At 41.1% G+C, this 14,584-nt stretch overlaps 1 protein-coding gene across 6 annotated transcripts in view; it reads left to right on the top strand.

Annotated features, from left to right (window-relative positions):
- LOC121580001 (transcription initiation factor TFIID subunit 1-like) overlaps positions 1-14,584 on the top strand; it is a 51,321-nt gene that overhangs the window by 11,376 nt on the left and 25,361 nt on the right. For 4 of the 6 annotated variants that reach the window (XM_045224318.1, XM_045224321.1, XM_045224317.1 and 1 more), the window contains exons 3-10: positions 3,724-3,847; positions 5,961-6,077; positions 6,302-6,427; positions 6,668-6,909; positions 7,023-7,244; positions 7,509-7,757; positions 13,995-14,196; positions 14,377-14,517. In XM_045224318.1, coding sequence (XP_045080253.1) covers positions 3,724-3,847; positions 5,961-6,077; positions 6,302-6,427; positions 6,668-6,909; positions 7,023-7,244; positions 7,509-7,757; positions 13,995-14,196; positions 14,377-14,517 — 1,423 coding nt within the window. The remainder of the gene's footprint in view (positions 1-3,723; positions 3,848-5,960; positions 6,078-6,301; positions 6,428-6,667; positions 6,910-7,022; positions 7,245-7,508; positions 7,758-13,994; positions 14,197-14,376; positions 14,518-14,584) is intronic. The other 2 variants (XM_045224322.1, XM_045224319.1) reach the window with 1 other exon arrangement.

Here is a 14,584-nt window from a genome sequence, read left to right as displayed (position 1 = left end):
ACTCACTTAGAAAATACCTTTGATACAGTGGTAGCGATACATGGTTATAACATCTACCGAAAAGACAGAAATGCCAACGGGGCGGTGTTGCGGTCTATATTCAGAACCACATTCCTGTAAAGCTTAGAGACGATCTCATGTTAAATACTGTTGAAGTAATATGGCTACAGGTTCATCTGCCTCACCTCAAGCCCATTCTTGTGGGAAGCTGCTATAGACCACAAAGTGCTAACAGTCAGTATCTGGATAATATGTGTGAAATGCTTGATAATGTATGTGATATCAACAGAGAAGTATATTTTCTGGGTGATTTAAATATTGACTGGCTCTCATCAAGCTGCCCACTCAAGAAAAAACGTCAATTGTAACCAGTGCCTACAACCTGGTTCAGGTTATCAGTCAACCTACCAGGGTAGTTAAAACAGCACAGGAATGAAATCTTCAACATGTATTGATCACATCTTTACTAATGCTTGCTTTAAAGCAGTATCCAAATCCATAGGATGTAGTGATCACAATATAGTAGCCATATCTAGGGAAACCAAAGTTCCAAAGGCTGGGCCTAATATAGTGTATAAGAGCTCATACAATAAGTTTAGTAGTGATTCATATGTTGATGATGTAAATAATATTTGCTGGTCTGTGGTGTGTAATGAGGAGCAACCAGATGCTGCACTTGACACATTTATGAAATTGCTTATTCCAGTTACTAATAAGCCCATTAAGAAAATGACTGTAAAAACGGTTAAATCCCCTTGGCTTGATGAGGAATTGGATAAATGTAATGGTTGAGATGGATGAGGTAAAAGGTATGGAAAATAAGTCTGGCAGCCAAACTGATTGGCAAACGTACTGCAAATGTAAGAAATCATGTGACTAAACTAAATAAAAAAATTTAAATAAACAATGGTATGAAACAAAGATAAATTATATAACGAATGATAGTAATAAGCTTTGGAGCACCTTAAATTACATTTTGGGAAAAAAGGCAAACTCGGCTCCATCATTCATTGAATCAGATGGCTCATTCATCACAAAACTCACTGAAATTGCCAACTACTTTAATGACTTTTTCATTGGCAAGATAAGCAAACTTAGGTATGACATGCCAGCAACAAATGCTGACACTACACATTCAAGTATATCTGACCAAATTATGAAATACAAGGTTTGTACTTTTGAATTATGTAAAGTCAGTGTGGAAGAGGTGAAAAAAGTATTGTTGTCTATCAACAATGACAAGCCACCGGGGTCTGACAATCTGGATGGAAAATTACTGAGGATAATAGCGGACGATATTGCCTCTCCTATTTGCCACATCTTCAATTTAAGCTACTAGAAAGTGTGTGCCCTCAGGCCTTTAGGGAAGCAAAAGTCGTTCTGCTACCCAATAATACACTGCTAAAAAAAATAAAGGGAACACTTAAACAACACAATGTACAGTGGGGAAAAAAAGTATTTAGTCAGCCACCAATTGTGCAAGTTCTCCCACTTAAAAAGATGAGAGAGGCCTGTAATTTTCATCATAGGTACACGTCAACTATGACAGACAAATTGAGGGAAAAAAATCCAGAAAATCACATTGTAGGATTTTTAATGAATTTATTTGCAAATTATGGTGGAAAATAAGTATTTGGTCACCTACAAACAAGTAAGATTTCTGGCTCTCACAGACCTGTAACTTCTTCTTTAAGAGGCTCCTCTGTCCTCCACTCGTTACCTGTATTAATGGCACCTGTTTGAACTTGTTATCAGTATAAAAGACACCTGTCCACAACCTCAAACAGTCACACTCCAAACTCCACTATGGCCAAGACCAAAGAGCTGTCAAAGGACACCAGAAACAAAATTGTAGACCTGCACCAGGCTGGGAAGACTGAATCTGCAATAGGTAAGCAGGTTGGTTTGAAGAAATCAACTGTGGGAGCAGTTATTAGGAAATGGAAGACATACAAGACCACTGATAATCTCCCTCGATCTGGGGCTCCACGCAAGATCTCACCCCGTGGGGTCAAAATGATCACAAGAACGATGAGCAAAAATCCCAGAACCACACGGGGGGACCTACTGAATGACCTGCAGAGAGCTGGGACCAAAGTAACAAAGCCTACCATCAGTAACACACTACGCCGCCAGGGACTCAAATCCTGCAGTGCCAGACGTGTCCCCCTGCTTAAGCCAGTACATGTCCAGGCCCGTCTGAAGTTTGCTAGAGTGCATTTGGATGATCCAGAAGAGGATTGGGAGAATGTCATATGGTCAGATGAAACCAAAATATAACTTTTTGGTAAAAACTCAACTCGTTGTGTTTGGAGGACAAAGAATGCTGAGTTGCATCCAAAGAACACCATACCTACTGTGAAGCATGGGGGTGGAAAAATCATGCTTTGGGGCTGTTTTTCTGCAAAGGGACCAGGACGACTGATCCGTGTAAAGGAAAGAATGAATGGGGCCATGTATCGTGAGATTTTGAGTGAAAACCTCCTTCCATCAGCAAGGGCATTGAAGATGAAACGTGGCTGGGTCTTTCAGCATGACAATGATCCCAAACATACAACCCGGGCAACGAAGGAGTGGCTTCGTAAGAAGCATTTCAAGGTCCTGGAGTGGCCTAGCCAGTCTCCAGATCTCAACCCCATAGAAAATCTTTGGAGGGAGTTGAAAGTCCGTGTTGCCCAGCGACAGCCCCAAAACATCACTGCTCTAGAGGAGATCTGCATAGAGGAATGGGCCAAAATACCAGCAACAGTGTGTGAAAACCTTGTGAAGACTTACAGAAAACTTTTGACCTGTGTCATTGCCAACAAAGGGTATATAACAAAGTATTGAGAAACTTTTGTTATTGACCAAATACTTATTTTCCACCATAATTTGCAAATCAATTCATAAAAAATCCTACAATGTGATTTTCAGGATTTTCTTTCCTCATTTTGTCTGTCATAGTTGACGTGTACCTATGATGAAAATTACAGGCCTCTCTCATCTTTTTAAGTGGGAGAACTTGCACAATTGGTGGCTGACTAAATACTTTTTTTCCCCCACTGTACATTTCATGCAATTCTACTCAATTTGCCATGGGGCGGAGAGAAAAATGTGCAGTTTTACATTGAATTTCCTGCAATTCTACACATTTTGCCTACAGTGGATTTTGCCCTGACTTATGCCATGTTAATATGATATCTGATTGTGAAAACAAAATCAATGAGGGCCCCCCGGTCGGTAATTCGACCATGATTACTATAAGTTTAGATAGATGGCTAGACTAACTTACCAATCTAAAAAGAAATGTACGACATGGGCTAATTAAGTGACTGTCAGTGACTGACATAAAAAGAGAAACTGCTGATGCACAACCAAATTTTTAAATTGCACCTTGTGTATTCTTCTATTCTAACGCTCAACAGTAAGTTGAGACCCCGACTGAGTTCCCCATCCCTGCGCAAAGTGTGCCTAACAACAGGACTGAGATGTCAATTTGCTGATTATAGGTTTACACTATATATACAAAAGTATGTGGACACCCGATCAAAATATCTGAAGGAAGTTTGTTCTGAAGTGTCTGTCCTATATCTGAGAGATACAGTATGTTGATCACTTGTCCACTGTCTTTGGTGCAATGTTACTTTTATAAACAGTCTTTATAAACACCTGGTATATTCCAATACACTTTGGCATATCAAATGCTGTGGTTGTTTGACAATGGTATTTCCCTCCACACCCCAGGAATCCAAAAAGCACCTGGCTGGCCTGGGCTCCCTGGGACTGGGCAACCTCATCACAGAGATCACTGCTAGTGAGGAAGATGATCCTGACGAGGACAGAGACACAGGTGGCACAGACGCAGAGGGTAAGAGGAAGGGCATGGAGTAAGGCTGTGGGTGGGGTAGTTCCTAGCCCTACAGAGCTCACTGTCATGTACAGTGCCTTCAGAAAGTAATCATACCCCTTGACTTATTCCACATTCTGTTGTGTTACAGCCTGAATTCAAAAAGGATTACATTGATTTTTCTCTCTCTCACCATCTACACACAATACCCCATAATGACAAAGTGAAAACCTGTTTTTAGAAATGTTGCTAATTTATTGAAAATTAAATACATAAATATCTAATTTACATAAGTATTTACACCCCTGAGTCAATACTTTGTAGAACCAACTTTGGCAGCAATTACAACTGTGAGCCTTTCTGTGTAAGTCTCTCTTAAGCGCTTTCCACACCTGGATTGTGCAACATTTGCCCATTTATTATTTCCAGAATTCTTCAAGCTCTGTCATTGGTTGTTGATCATTGCTGGATAAACATTTTCAGATCTTGCCATAGATTTTTAAGTACTTTTAAGTCAAAACTGTACCTCGGCCACTCACTGTCTTCTTTGTAAGCAACTGCAGTGTAGATTTGGCCTTCTGTTTTAGGTTATTGTCCTGCTGAAAGGTGAATTAATCTCCCAGTGTCTGGTGGAAAGCAGACTGAACCAGGTTTTCCTCTAGGATTCCGTTCCATTTCTATTTTATCCAATCCTTAACGATAACAAGCATACCCATAACATGATGCAGCCACCACTATGCTTGGAAATATGGAGAGTGGTACTCAGTAATGTGTTGTGTTGGATTTGCCTCGAACATAACTTTTTGTCCTGAATACAGTGTTAATTGCTTTGCCACATTTTTTGCAGTATTACTTTAGTTCCTTGTTGTACAGGCTTCCTTCTTTTCACTCTGTCAATTAGGTTAGTATTATGGAGTAACTACAATGTTGTTGATCCATCCTTAGTTTTCTCCTATCACAGCCATTCAAATCTGTAACTGTTTTAAAGTCACCATTGGCCTCATGGTGAAATCCCTGAGTGGTTTCCATCCTCTCCGGCAACTGAGTTAGGAAGTACGCCTGTATCTTTGTAGTGACTGGGTGTATTGATACACCATCAAAAGTGTAATTAATAACTTCACCATGCCCAAATGGGATATTCAATGTCATTCAAAAATCATGTTAAACACTATTATTGCACACAGAGTGAGTCCATGCAACCTATTATATTACTTGTTAAGCACATTTCTTACTCCTGAACCTTAGGCTTGGCATAACAAAGGATTTGAATACTTATTGACTTTCATTTTTACACAACAAAATGTGGAAAAAGTCTAGGAGTCTGAATATTTTCTGAAGGCACTGTGTACAGGATTACAGGTAATAACAGTAAGTACAGTTATTTTAACAGTAACCTTCTGTCTTAGGGCATTACATTGGAGAAGCGTTCAAGTTAGGTACGCAGCAAATTACTATCTCTTTTAGCAGCATGTGTGCCGTGTTGGAAGGTATCCATAATCGGTAAACGGTTCTGATTGAAACGTCATCGCTTGCATCGCCAAGCAGGTCCAGGAAATAATAAAATCAAAGTGTTAGATGCTACCAACCTCCTTCCATAATCAAAACCAAACAAGGATGTCAATGCTTGTGCGCACATGCTCCATTCTACTTCCTGTCTGCGGCAGCATGGTGCCCATATTGCGAGGCTGATTAGCTAGGACAAGCAGCTGTGAAACACAGACAGGTGTGCCCGCAAAGTGAGAGCACAACATGGAATCCATGTTTGGTTTTGATTTGGAAGAGGGAGGTGGCGTCTAGAAATAGGATTTCATTATTTCTTGGGCACTGCTCGGCAATGCAAACGACAACCTCCTAATCAGAACCGTCTACCGATTACGGATCTACATGTGAAAAGTGTCGCCAAACGGGCTCAGGCACGGGGTGGCAAATAACTTGCAAGGTGGGTATATGTTGCAAGACCAGACCGGAGTTCCACTTAGGTCAAAACTGGGCTAGGGTAGTTCCGTGGCTGGGAACTGTCATGTAACTGGCTCAACATGAACAGTCAATATGCTCCTTAGTTGTGTTTGTAAGTTGTATGTCTGTAAATGCTGTGATAAATGAGTGACGGTTTCATGTCCTGTTTCTTATGCAGGCTGGGTGAAGAACGATGCAGATGCAGTTGATTATTCTGACATCAACGAGGTGGCTGAAGATGAGACTAAGAAGTATCGTCAGGCCATGGGCAGCCTGCAGCCTACCAGGAGGACAGGTGCAGTAATACCCATGCAACTATTCACATACACTGCATATACAAAACATTAAGAACACCTGCTCTTACGTATGTATATACTATACACAGACCTCTAGGAGTGCTTGTATCCTAGTTTACCAGAACAGATCAATTAAGCTTATTTCATTTCCACCCTCGTCATCAGAGACTTTGCACAGCCGGTAACTGGACACTCTCTCTCTCTCTCTGTCTCTCTGTCTCAGATGATGAGGATGACTATGATGCAGATTGTGAGGATATTGATGCCAAGCTTATGCCCCCTCCACCTCCTCCAAGTCTCCCCACGCCTGGTGGCAAGAAAGACGACTCCTCTCCCACGGCTGCAAGTGGTAAGGATCGGATAAGGAAGGGCCAAAGGGTGGCGGTCAACTGTAATTTATTTTGTCTTTGATCAATCCAGTGCCGGTGAAAAGATACTTTGTACTTCTCCTGTACAAGTATAATTCTTCATAATCTGTTAAAAAGTAAACATGGATATTGATGTATTTAATGTAAAAAATACAGGCTAGTAAGTTAACACTCATCAAAGGGGCTCTAACCCCAGTGTATGCTATTGTGTTTGTCCACAGTCGGGGATGAAGGAGACGGGATCATCTTGCCCTCCATCATCGCTCCTTCCTCTCTGGTAGACAAAGTGGACTTCAGCAGTTCCTCAGACTCTGAGTCGGAGACAGACCGGCCCTCTACAGGCCCTGGGTCTGGGGGTCCTCCAGCCTGCCTCAGCCTGCCCCTGGCTGGCATCATGCAGAAGGATGCTGCCAAAGCCCTGCCTGGCGTCACACAGCTCTTCCCAGAGTTCAGGCCTGGAAGGGTGAGCTGTCCTTTTTGGTAACACTATATAGTACACCACATAACAGAGAGTTGTGATTGGATGATTAATACCTTTCAAAATGAATACCTATCCACTCCTCTGAACCCCTCCAGGTGCTGCGGTTCCTTCGACTGTTTGGCCCTGGGAAGAACATGCCGTCGGTGTGGCGGAGCGCACGGAGGAAGAGGAAGAGGAAGCACCGCGACCCTCAGCCAGGGACACCCCCACCAGAGGGCGCTGAGCCCATGGAGCAGCAGGGACCAGAGAAGAAGTCTGGCTGGGATTATGAGTACGCCCCACCTCCACCCCCAGAACAGTGCCTGTCTGACGACGAGGTCAGTGTGCAACAACCATGGTCTTAGTCAAAGATGTGTAGAACTGTGAAAACTTGTTTGAAATCCCTGTGAAACTGTGTGGTTATTTACCGGTACAGTTTTTCACAGCTAATTTATGAGAGCTTACTAGGTTAAGTAATATGATTCAGTGTCAATATAATTATTTATGGGATCTTTCTCCTTAGAAAAGGAAATGGACAAAAGTGATTACTCTAAAAGATAATCTTCAATAATTAATTCCTGGTCCCTCTTTGCTCCCCCCAGATCACCATGATGGCCCCAATAGAGTCCAAGTTCTCCCAGACCTCTGGAGACGGGGACAAGGTGGCAGAGTCCAGGCCCAAGGTGGCAGAGTGGCGCTACGGTCCGGCCCAGCTCTGGTACGACATGATGGGGGTCCCTGACGATGGCAGTGGCTTCTACTACGGCTTCAAACTGAAGGAGAAGGAGGACGATGAGCAGGAGAAACGGGAGAGGCCAGAACCACCACCACCTTTACAACTTCCCAAAGAGGTTAGCAACCCATACCCATACCCATAGGATTAGATCATGGGGTTCCTTAAAGGAGCATTCAGCAGTTGAAACAATAACAAAGCGCCCTCCCACCACTGTTTTGGTAAAAAGCTGAGGGATGGGGCTGGAGAAATGTAACCACTCTTGATAGTTTTAACCATGTTGTGAGGCTATACAGTGTTTGTTTACAAGCACATTACTCTGTTTACAAACATTGGAGTAAAACAATCGTATATGTTGGGTTCTGGTGGAGTACGACTGTTGAACTAAGCTAATGAGGCATTTAGAAGTTATATTCTTCAAGAATCAATTGGTGCATATCATTCATTTATAAGTCCAAAAATGGATGTAGCAACTGCAGATTGCCCCTTTTAAGAATCAATCACCCATTTTCTATCTACAACTCTAAGTTAGAAGAGAGCAGATTTTGCTGCGAAGAGACAGAATCATTACATCATTTGTTTTGGTGCTTTCCATATGTAGCTTGTTTTTGGTCGCAGGTTCAGGAATGGCTGATGAATTGCAACAATTGCCTGGAGCTAACTCTACAAATAGCAGTGCTGGGTGATTTTAAAAAGTCATAGTCAATCGATCAATAATGTAATAATACTCTAAGCAAATATATTTATCTTTCATTTACAATCTGTAGAAACTATGAGAATAGTAAGGTTCAGAACTTTTGTGAAACATCACAGTACAGTTGAAAAGTATATGGCAAATGGTTATCAAAACTGGATGGTGTTCAGAGATGGAGTGGAGCTGAAGGATGGGACTAAAAATAACAATAACTAATGTAAAATATATAAACCAGGCCTGCTATTCATAGCAGACTTTGAAAAGGCATTTGAAGTACGACTGGGGTTTATATATAAATGCCTGGTGCATTTCAATTTTGGAGAATCTCTTATAAAATGGGTTAAAATCATGTATAGTAACCCTAGGTGTAAAATAGTAAATAATGGCTATTTCTCTGAACGTTTTAAACTGTCAAGAGGAGTGAAACAAGGTTGTCCACTCTCGGCATATCTATTTATTATGGCCATCGAAATATTAGCTATTAAAATCAGATCCAACAATAATATCAAGGGATTAGAAATCCAGGGCTTAAAAACAAAGGTGTCATTGTACACTGATGATTCATGTTTACTTTTAAATCCACAACTTACATTTTACATTTTTACATTTTAGTCATTTAGCAGACGCTCTTATCCAGAGCGACTTACAGGAGCAATTAGGGTTAAGTGCCTTGCTTAAGGGCACATCGACAGATTTTTCACCTAGTCGGCTCGGGGATTAGAACCAGCGACCTTTCGGTTACTGGCACAACGCTCTTACCCACTAAGCTACCTCCCTCCACAGCCTCATAGAGGATCTAGATACATTTTCTAACCTCTCTGGATTACAACCAAATTATGATAAATGTACTATATTACATATTGGATCACTAAAAAATAAAATAAAATTACATGACCATGTAGTTTACCAATAAAATGGTCTGATGGTGATGTGGATATGCTCGGAATACATATCCCAAATAAAATAAATGATCTCACTCCAATACATTTTAATAGAAAGTTAGCAAAAATAGATAAGATCTTGCTAACATGGAAAGGTAAATACCTGTCAATTTGTGGAACAATCACCCTGATGAACTCTTTAGTATTATCCCAATTTACCTATTTGCTTATGGTCTTGCCTATGCCTAGCGAACAGTTTTAAAAATTATATGAGAAAAAAAGATTCAATTTTATTTGGAACGGCAAGCCAGACAAAATTAAACGGGCCTATTTATATAATATATACATTTATATATATTTATATAATATGAATTCGGAGGACAGAAATTCTTAAATATTAAAGCATTAGACCTATCACTAAAAGCTTCAGTCATACAAATGTTATACTTAAATCCGAACTGGTTCTCTAGCAAATTAGTAAGATTGTCTCACCCTATGTTCAAGAATGGCCTTTTTCCCTTTATTCAGATTACAACCTCTCACTTTCAGTTATTTGAAAAGGAAAGCATCTCCCATATATCACTATTTCTAAAACAAGCCATAGAAAGCTGGTTGCAATTTCAATTTAATCCTCCAGAAACGACAGAACAAATAATGCAACAAATATTGTGGTTAAACTCAAATATACAAATTGATTAAAAAGCATTATTTTTTGAAAAAATGTTTACAAAAGGTATAATCTTCGTAAATGATATCATAGGTAGGAAAACAAAATTACAACCAAATAATTGCAGCATTACCGCAAAAATGGAAGGGGGAAAAGTAAGGAACTTGTCTGTCGGCCTTGCATTAAAGAACATAATTGGTTAAAGAAAATTCTGATACATAAAAAATGTATACCAGTTTCATTTAAGGACCAAAGGATTGACAGCCATCCCATATAGATTGCAAAATAGTTGGGAAGAGATTTTTGACGTACTGATTCCATGGCATAGTGTTTATGAACTGATACGCAAAATGACCCCGATTTCAAAACGTAGAATTTTTCTATTTAAATTATTATATAAAAATGTTGCTACCAATAGAATGTTATTTATATGGGGGATACAATCTTCCCAGCTCTGCAGATTTTGCTGCGAAGAGACATAATCATTAGATCATTTGTTTTGGTTCTGTCCATTTGTAGCTTGTTTTTGGTCCAGGAATGGCTAAAGGATTGCAATATTTATCTGGAGCTAACCCTGCAGATAGCACTACTGGGTGATCTGAAAAGTCATAGTCAATCGATCAATAATATAATAATACTTTTAGCAAAAATGTTTACTTTCAATTTACAATCTGTAGAAACAATGAGAATAGAAGGGTTCAGAACTTTTGTAAAACATCACAGTACAGTTGAAAAATATATGGCAAATAGAAATCCAATATGGATGGTGTTAAGCGGTAGATGGGTGGTGTTGAATGGAGTTGAAGGATGGGACTAATAACAACAACTAATAACAACAAGATAACTAATGTAAAGCATACTGTGTCCATAATAAGTATATAGGTTGAGAGCTTTTGTGAAAGAGCACAGTTAGAAAGATATACAGTGGGGAAAAAAAGTATTTAGTCAGCCACCAATTGTGCAAGTTCTCCCACTTAAAAAGATGAGAGAGGCCTGTAATTTTCATCATAGGTACACGTCAACTATGACAGACAAAATGAAAATCCAGAAAATCACATTGTAGGATTTTTAATGAATTTATTTGCAAATTATGGTGGAAAATAAGTATTTGGTCAATAACAAAAGTTTCTCAATACTTTGTTATATACCCTTTGTTGGCAATGACACAGGTCAAACGTTTTCTGTAAGTCTTCACAAGGTTTTCACACACTTGCTGGTATTTTGGCCCATTCCTCCATGCAGATCTCCTCTAGAGCAGTGATGTTTTGGGGCTGTCGCTGGGCAACACGGACTTTCAACTCCCTCCAAAGATTTTCTATGGGGTTGAGATCTGGAGACTGGCTAGGCCACTCCAGGACCTTGAAATGCTTCTTACGAAGCCACTCCTTCGTTGCCCGGGCGGTGTGTTTGGGATCATTGTCATGTTGAAAGACCCAGCCACGTTTCATCTTCAATGCCCTTGCTGATGGAAGGAGGTTTTCACTCAGAATCTCACGATACATGGCCCCATTCATTCTTTCCTTTACACGGATCAGTCGTCCTGGTCCCTTTGCAGAAAAACAGCCCCAAAGCATGATTTTTCCACCCCCATGCTTCACAGTAGGTATGGTGTTCTTTGGATGCAACTCAGCATTCTTTGAGTTTTTACCAAAAAGTTATATTTTGGTTTCATCTGACCATATGACATTCTCCCAATCCTCTTCTGGATCATCCAAATGCACTCTAGCAAACTTCAGACAGGCCTGGACATGTACTGGCTTAAGCAGGGGGACACGTCTGGCACTGCAGGATTTGAGTGCCTGGCGGCGTAGTGTGTTACTGATGGTAGGCATTGTTACTTTGGTCCCAGCTCTCTGCAGGTCATTCACGAGGTCCCCCCGTGTGGTTCTGGGATTTTTGCTCACCGTTCTTGTGATCATTTTGACCCCACGGGGTAAGATCTTGCGTGGAGCCCCAGATCGACGGAGATTATCAGTGGTCTTGTATGTCTTCCATTTCCTAATAATTGCTCCCACAGTTGATTTCTTCAAACCAAGCTGCTTACCTATTGCAGATTCAGTCTTCCTAGCCTGGTGCAGGTCTACAATTTTGTTTCTGGTGTCCTTTGACAGCTCTTTGGTCTTGGCCATAGTGGAGTTTGGAGTGTGACTGTTTGAGGTTGTGGACAGGTGTCTTTTATACTGATAACAAGTTCAAACAGGTGCCATTAATACAGGTAACGAGTGGAGGACAGAGGAGCCTCTTAAAGAAGAAGTTACAGGCCTCTCTCATCTTTTTAAGTGGGAGAACTTGCACAATTGGTGGCTGACTAAATACTTTTCTTCCCCACTGTATGTATATATATACAGTGGGGAGAACAAGTATTTGATACACTGCCGATTTTGCAGGTTTTCCTACTTACAAAGCATGTAGAGGTCTGTAATTTTTTATCATAGGTACACTTCAGCTGTGAGAGACCAGAAAATCACATTGTATGATTTTTAAGTAATTAATTTGCATTTTATTGCATGACATAAGTATTTGATCACCTACCAACCAGTAAGAATTCCGGCTCTCACAGACCTGTTAGTTTTTCTTTAAGAAGCCCTCCTGTTCTCCACTCATTACCTGTATTAACTGCACCTGTTTGAACTCGTTACCTGTATAAAAGACACCTGTCCACACACTCAATCAAACAGACTCCAACCTCTCCACAATGGCCAAGACCAGAGAGCTGTGTAAGGACATCAGGGATAAAATTGTAGACCTGCACAAGGCTGGGATGGGCTACAGGACAATAGGCAAGCAGCTTGGTGAGAAGGCAACAACTGTTGGCGCAATTATTAGAAAATGGAAGAAGTTCAAGATGACGGTCAATCACCCTCGGTCTGGGGCTCCATGCAAGATCTCACCTCGTGGGGCATCAATGATCATGAGGAAGGTGAGGGATCAGCCTAGAACTACACGGCAGGACCTGGTCAATGACCTGAAGAGAGCTGGGACCACAGTCTCAAAGAAAACCATTAGTAACACACTACGCCTTCATGGATTAAAATCCTGCAGCGCACGCAAGGTCCCCCTGCTCAAGCCAGCGCATGTCCAGGCCCATCTGAAGTTTGCCAATGACCATCTGGATGATCCAGTGGAGGAATGGGAGAAGGTCATGTGGTCTGATGAGACAAAAATAGAGCTTTTTGGTCTAAACTCCACTCGCCGTGTTTGGAGGAAGAAGAAAGATGAGTACAACCCCAAGAACACCATCCCAACCGTGAAGCATGGAGGTGGAAACATCATTCTTTGGGGATGCTTTTCTGCAAAGGGGACAGGACGACTGCACCGTACTGAGGGGAGGATGGATGGGGCCATGTATCGCGAGATCTTGGCCAACAACCTCCTTCCCTCAGTAAGAGCATTGAAGATGGGTCGTGGCTGGGTCTTCCAGCATGACAACGACCCGAAACACACAGCCAGGGCAACTAAGGAGTGGCTCCGTAAGAAGCATCTCAAGGTCCTGGAGTGGCCTAGCCAGTCTCCAGACCTGAATCCAATAGAACATCTTTGGAGGGAGCTGAAAGTCCGTATTGCCCAGCGACAGCCCCGAAACCTAAAGGATCTGGAGAAGATCTGTATGGAGGAGTGGGCCAAAATCCCTGCTGCAGTGTGTGCAAACCTGGTCAAGACCTACAGGAAACGTATGATCTCTGTAATTGCAAACAAAGGTTTCTGTATCAAATATTAAGTTCTGCTTTTCTGATGTATCAAATACTTATGTCATGCAATAAAATGCAAATTAATTACTTAAAAATCATACAATGTGATTTTCTGGATTTTTGTTTTAGATTCCATCTCTCACAGTTGAAGTGTACCTATGATAAATATTACAGACCTCTATCTATATATATATATATATATATATATATATATATATATATATATATATATATATATATATATCCCAAAAAATATATGGGGTTTGGAAATGATGCAGACAATTACATTGATGGAAGCTGCAATATTAAAGCTGATCCCAAATTTTTTTTATAAATAATAAAAATGATTTAGAAGAGAACAGACAACATGTTTTAAAGACTTATTATGTTTTTTGTGTGTGTTTCTGTGTATTTTTCTGTCTAGGAGGGCAGTGGTGACGAAAAGGACGAACAGGCCCTGGAGAACGAGCTCTTTCTGATGGTCACCCAGCTTCAGTGGGAGGACGACATCATCTGGAATGGAGAGGATGTGAAACACAAGGGCACTAAGACCCAGCGGGCCAGTCTGGCAGGGTGGCTGCCTTCCAGCATGACCCGTAACGCCAATGCCTACAACGCACAGCAGGGTAAGAGACCCACCTGCTCCAGTAACAATTAACACAGACTGACCTGCATAATGGCGATTCCTACCTCATTGAAATCCTATCACCAAAGCATAAACCCCAAATGTCCAGGGGATTTAGGACAAAAGTGGCAAATATAAACTGTTATAATTGTTGTGTATTTGTCTGCTTTGGGTTACCTAGGTATTCATGATGTCTATCTACACTCTACAGGTCTGAGTAGGAGTAACTCTCAGCTGGTGCCCCCCACTCCTCCACCCATGCCCAAAGCCCCCTCCATCGGCTCTGGCTCCAAGAGGGACAAACACCACCACGACCATCATGGTACTATGAGGCTATTTTACCTGGCATCTGTTGTAGAGTGTAATTGACTTTTAGAATGATGAATAAT

This window comes from Coregonus clupeaformis, chromosome 13, assembly GCF_020615455.1.
Source record: "Coregonus clupeaformis isolate EN_2021a chromosome 13, ASM2061545v1, whole genome shotgun sequence".
NCBI lineage: Eukaryota > Metazoa > Chordata > Actinopteri > Salmoniformes > Salmonidae > Coregonus > Coregonus clupeaformis.
This window is presented reverse-complemented; position numbering and strand designations above follow the sequence as displayed.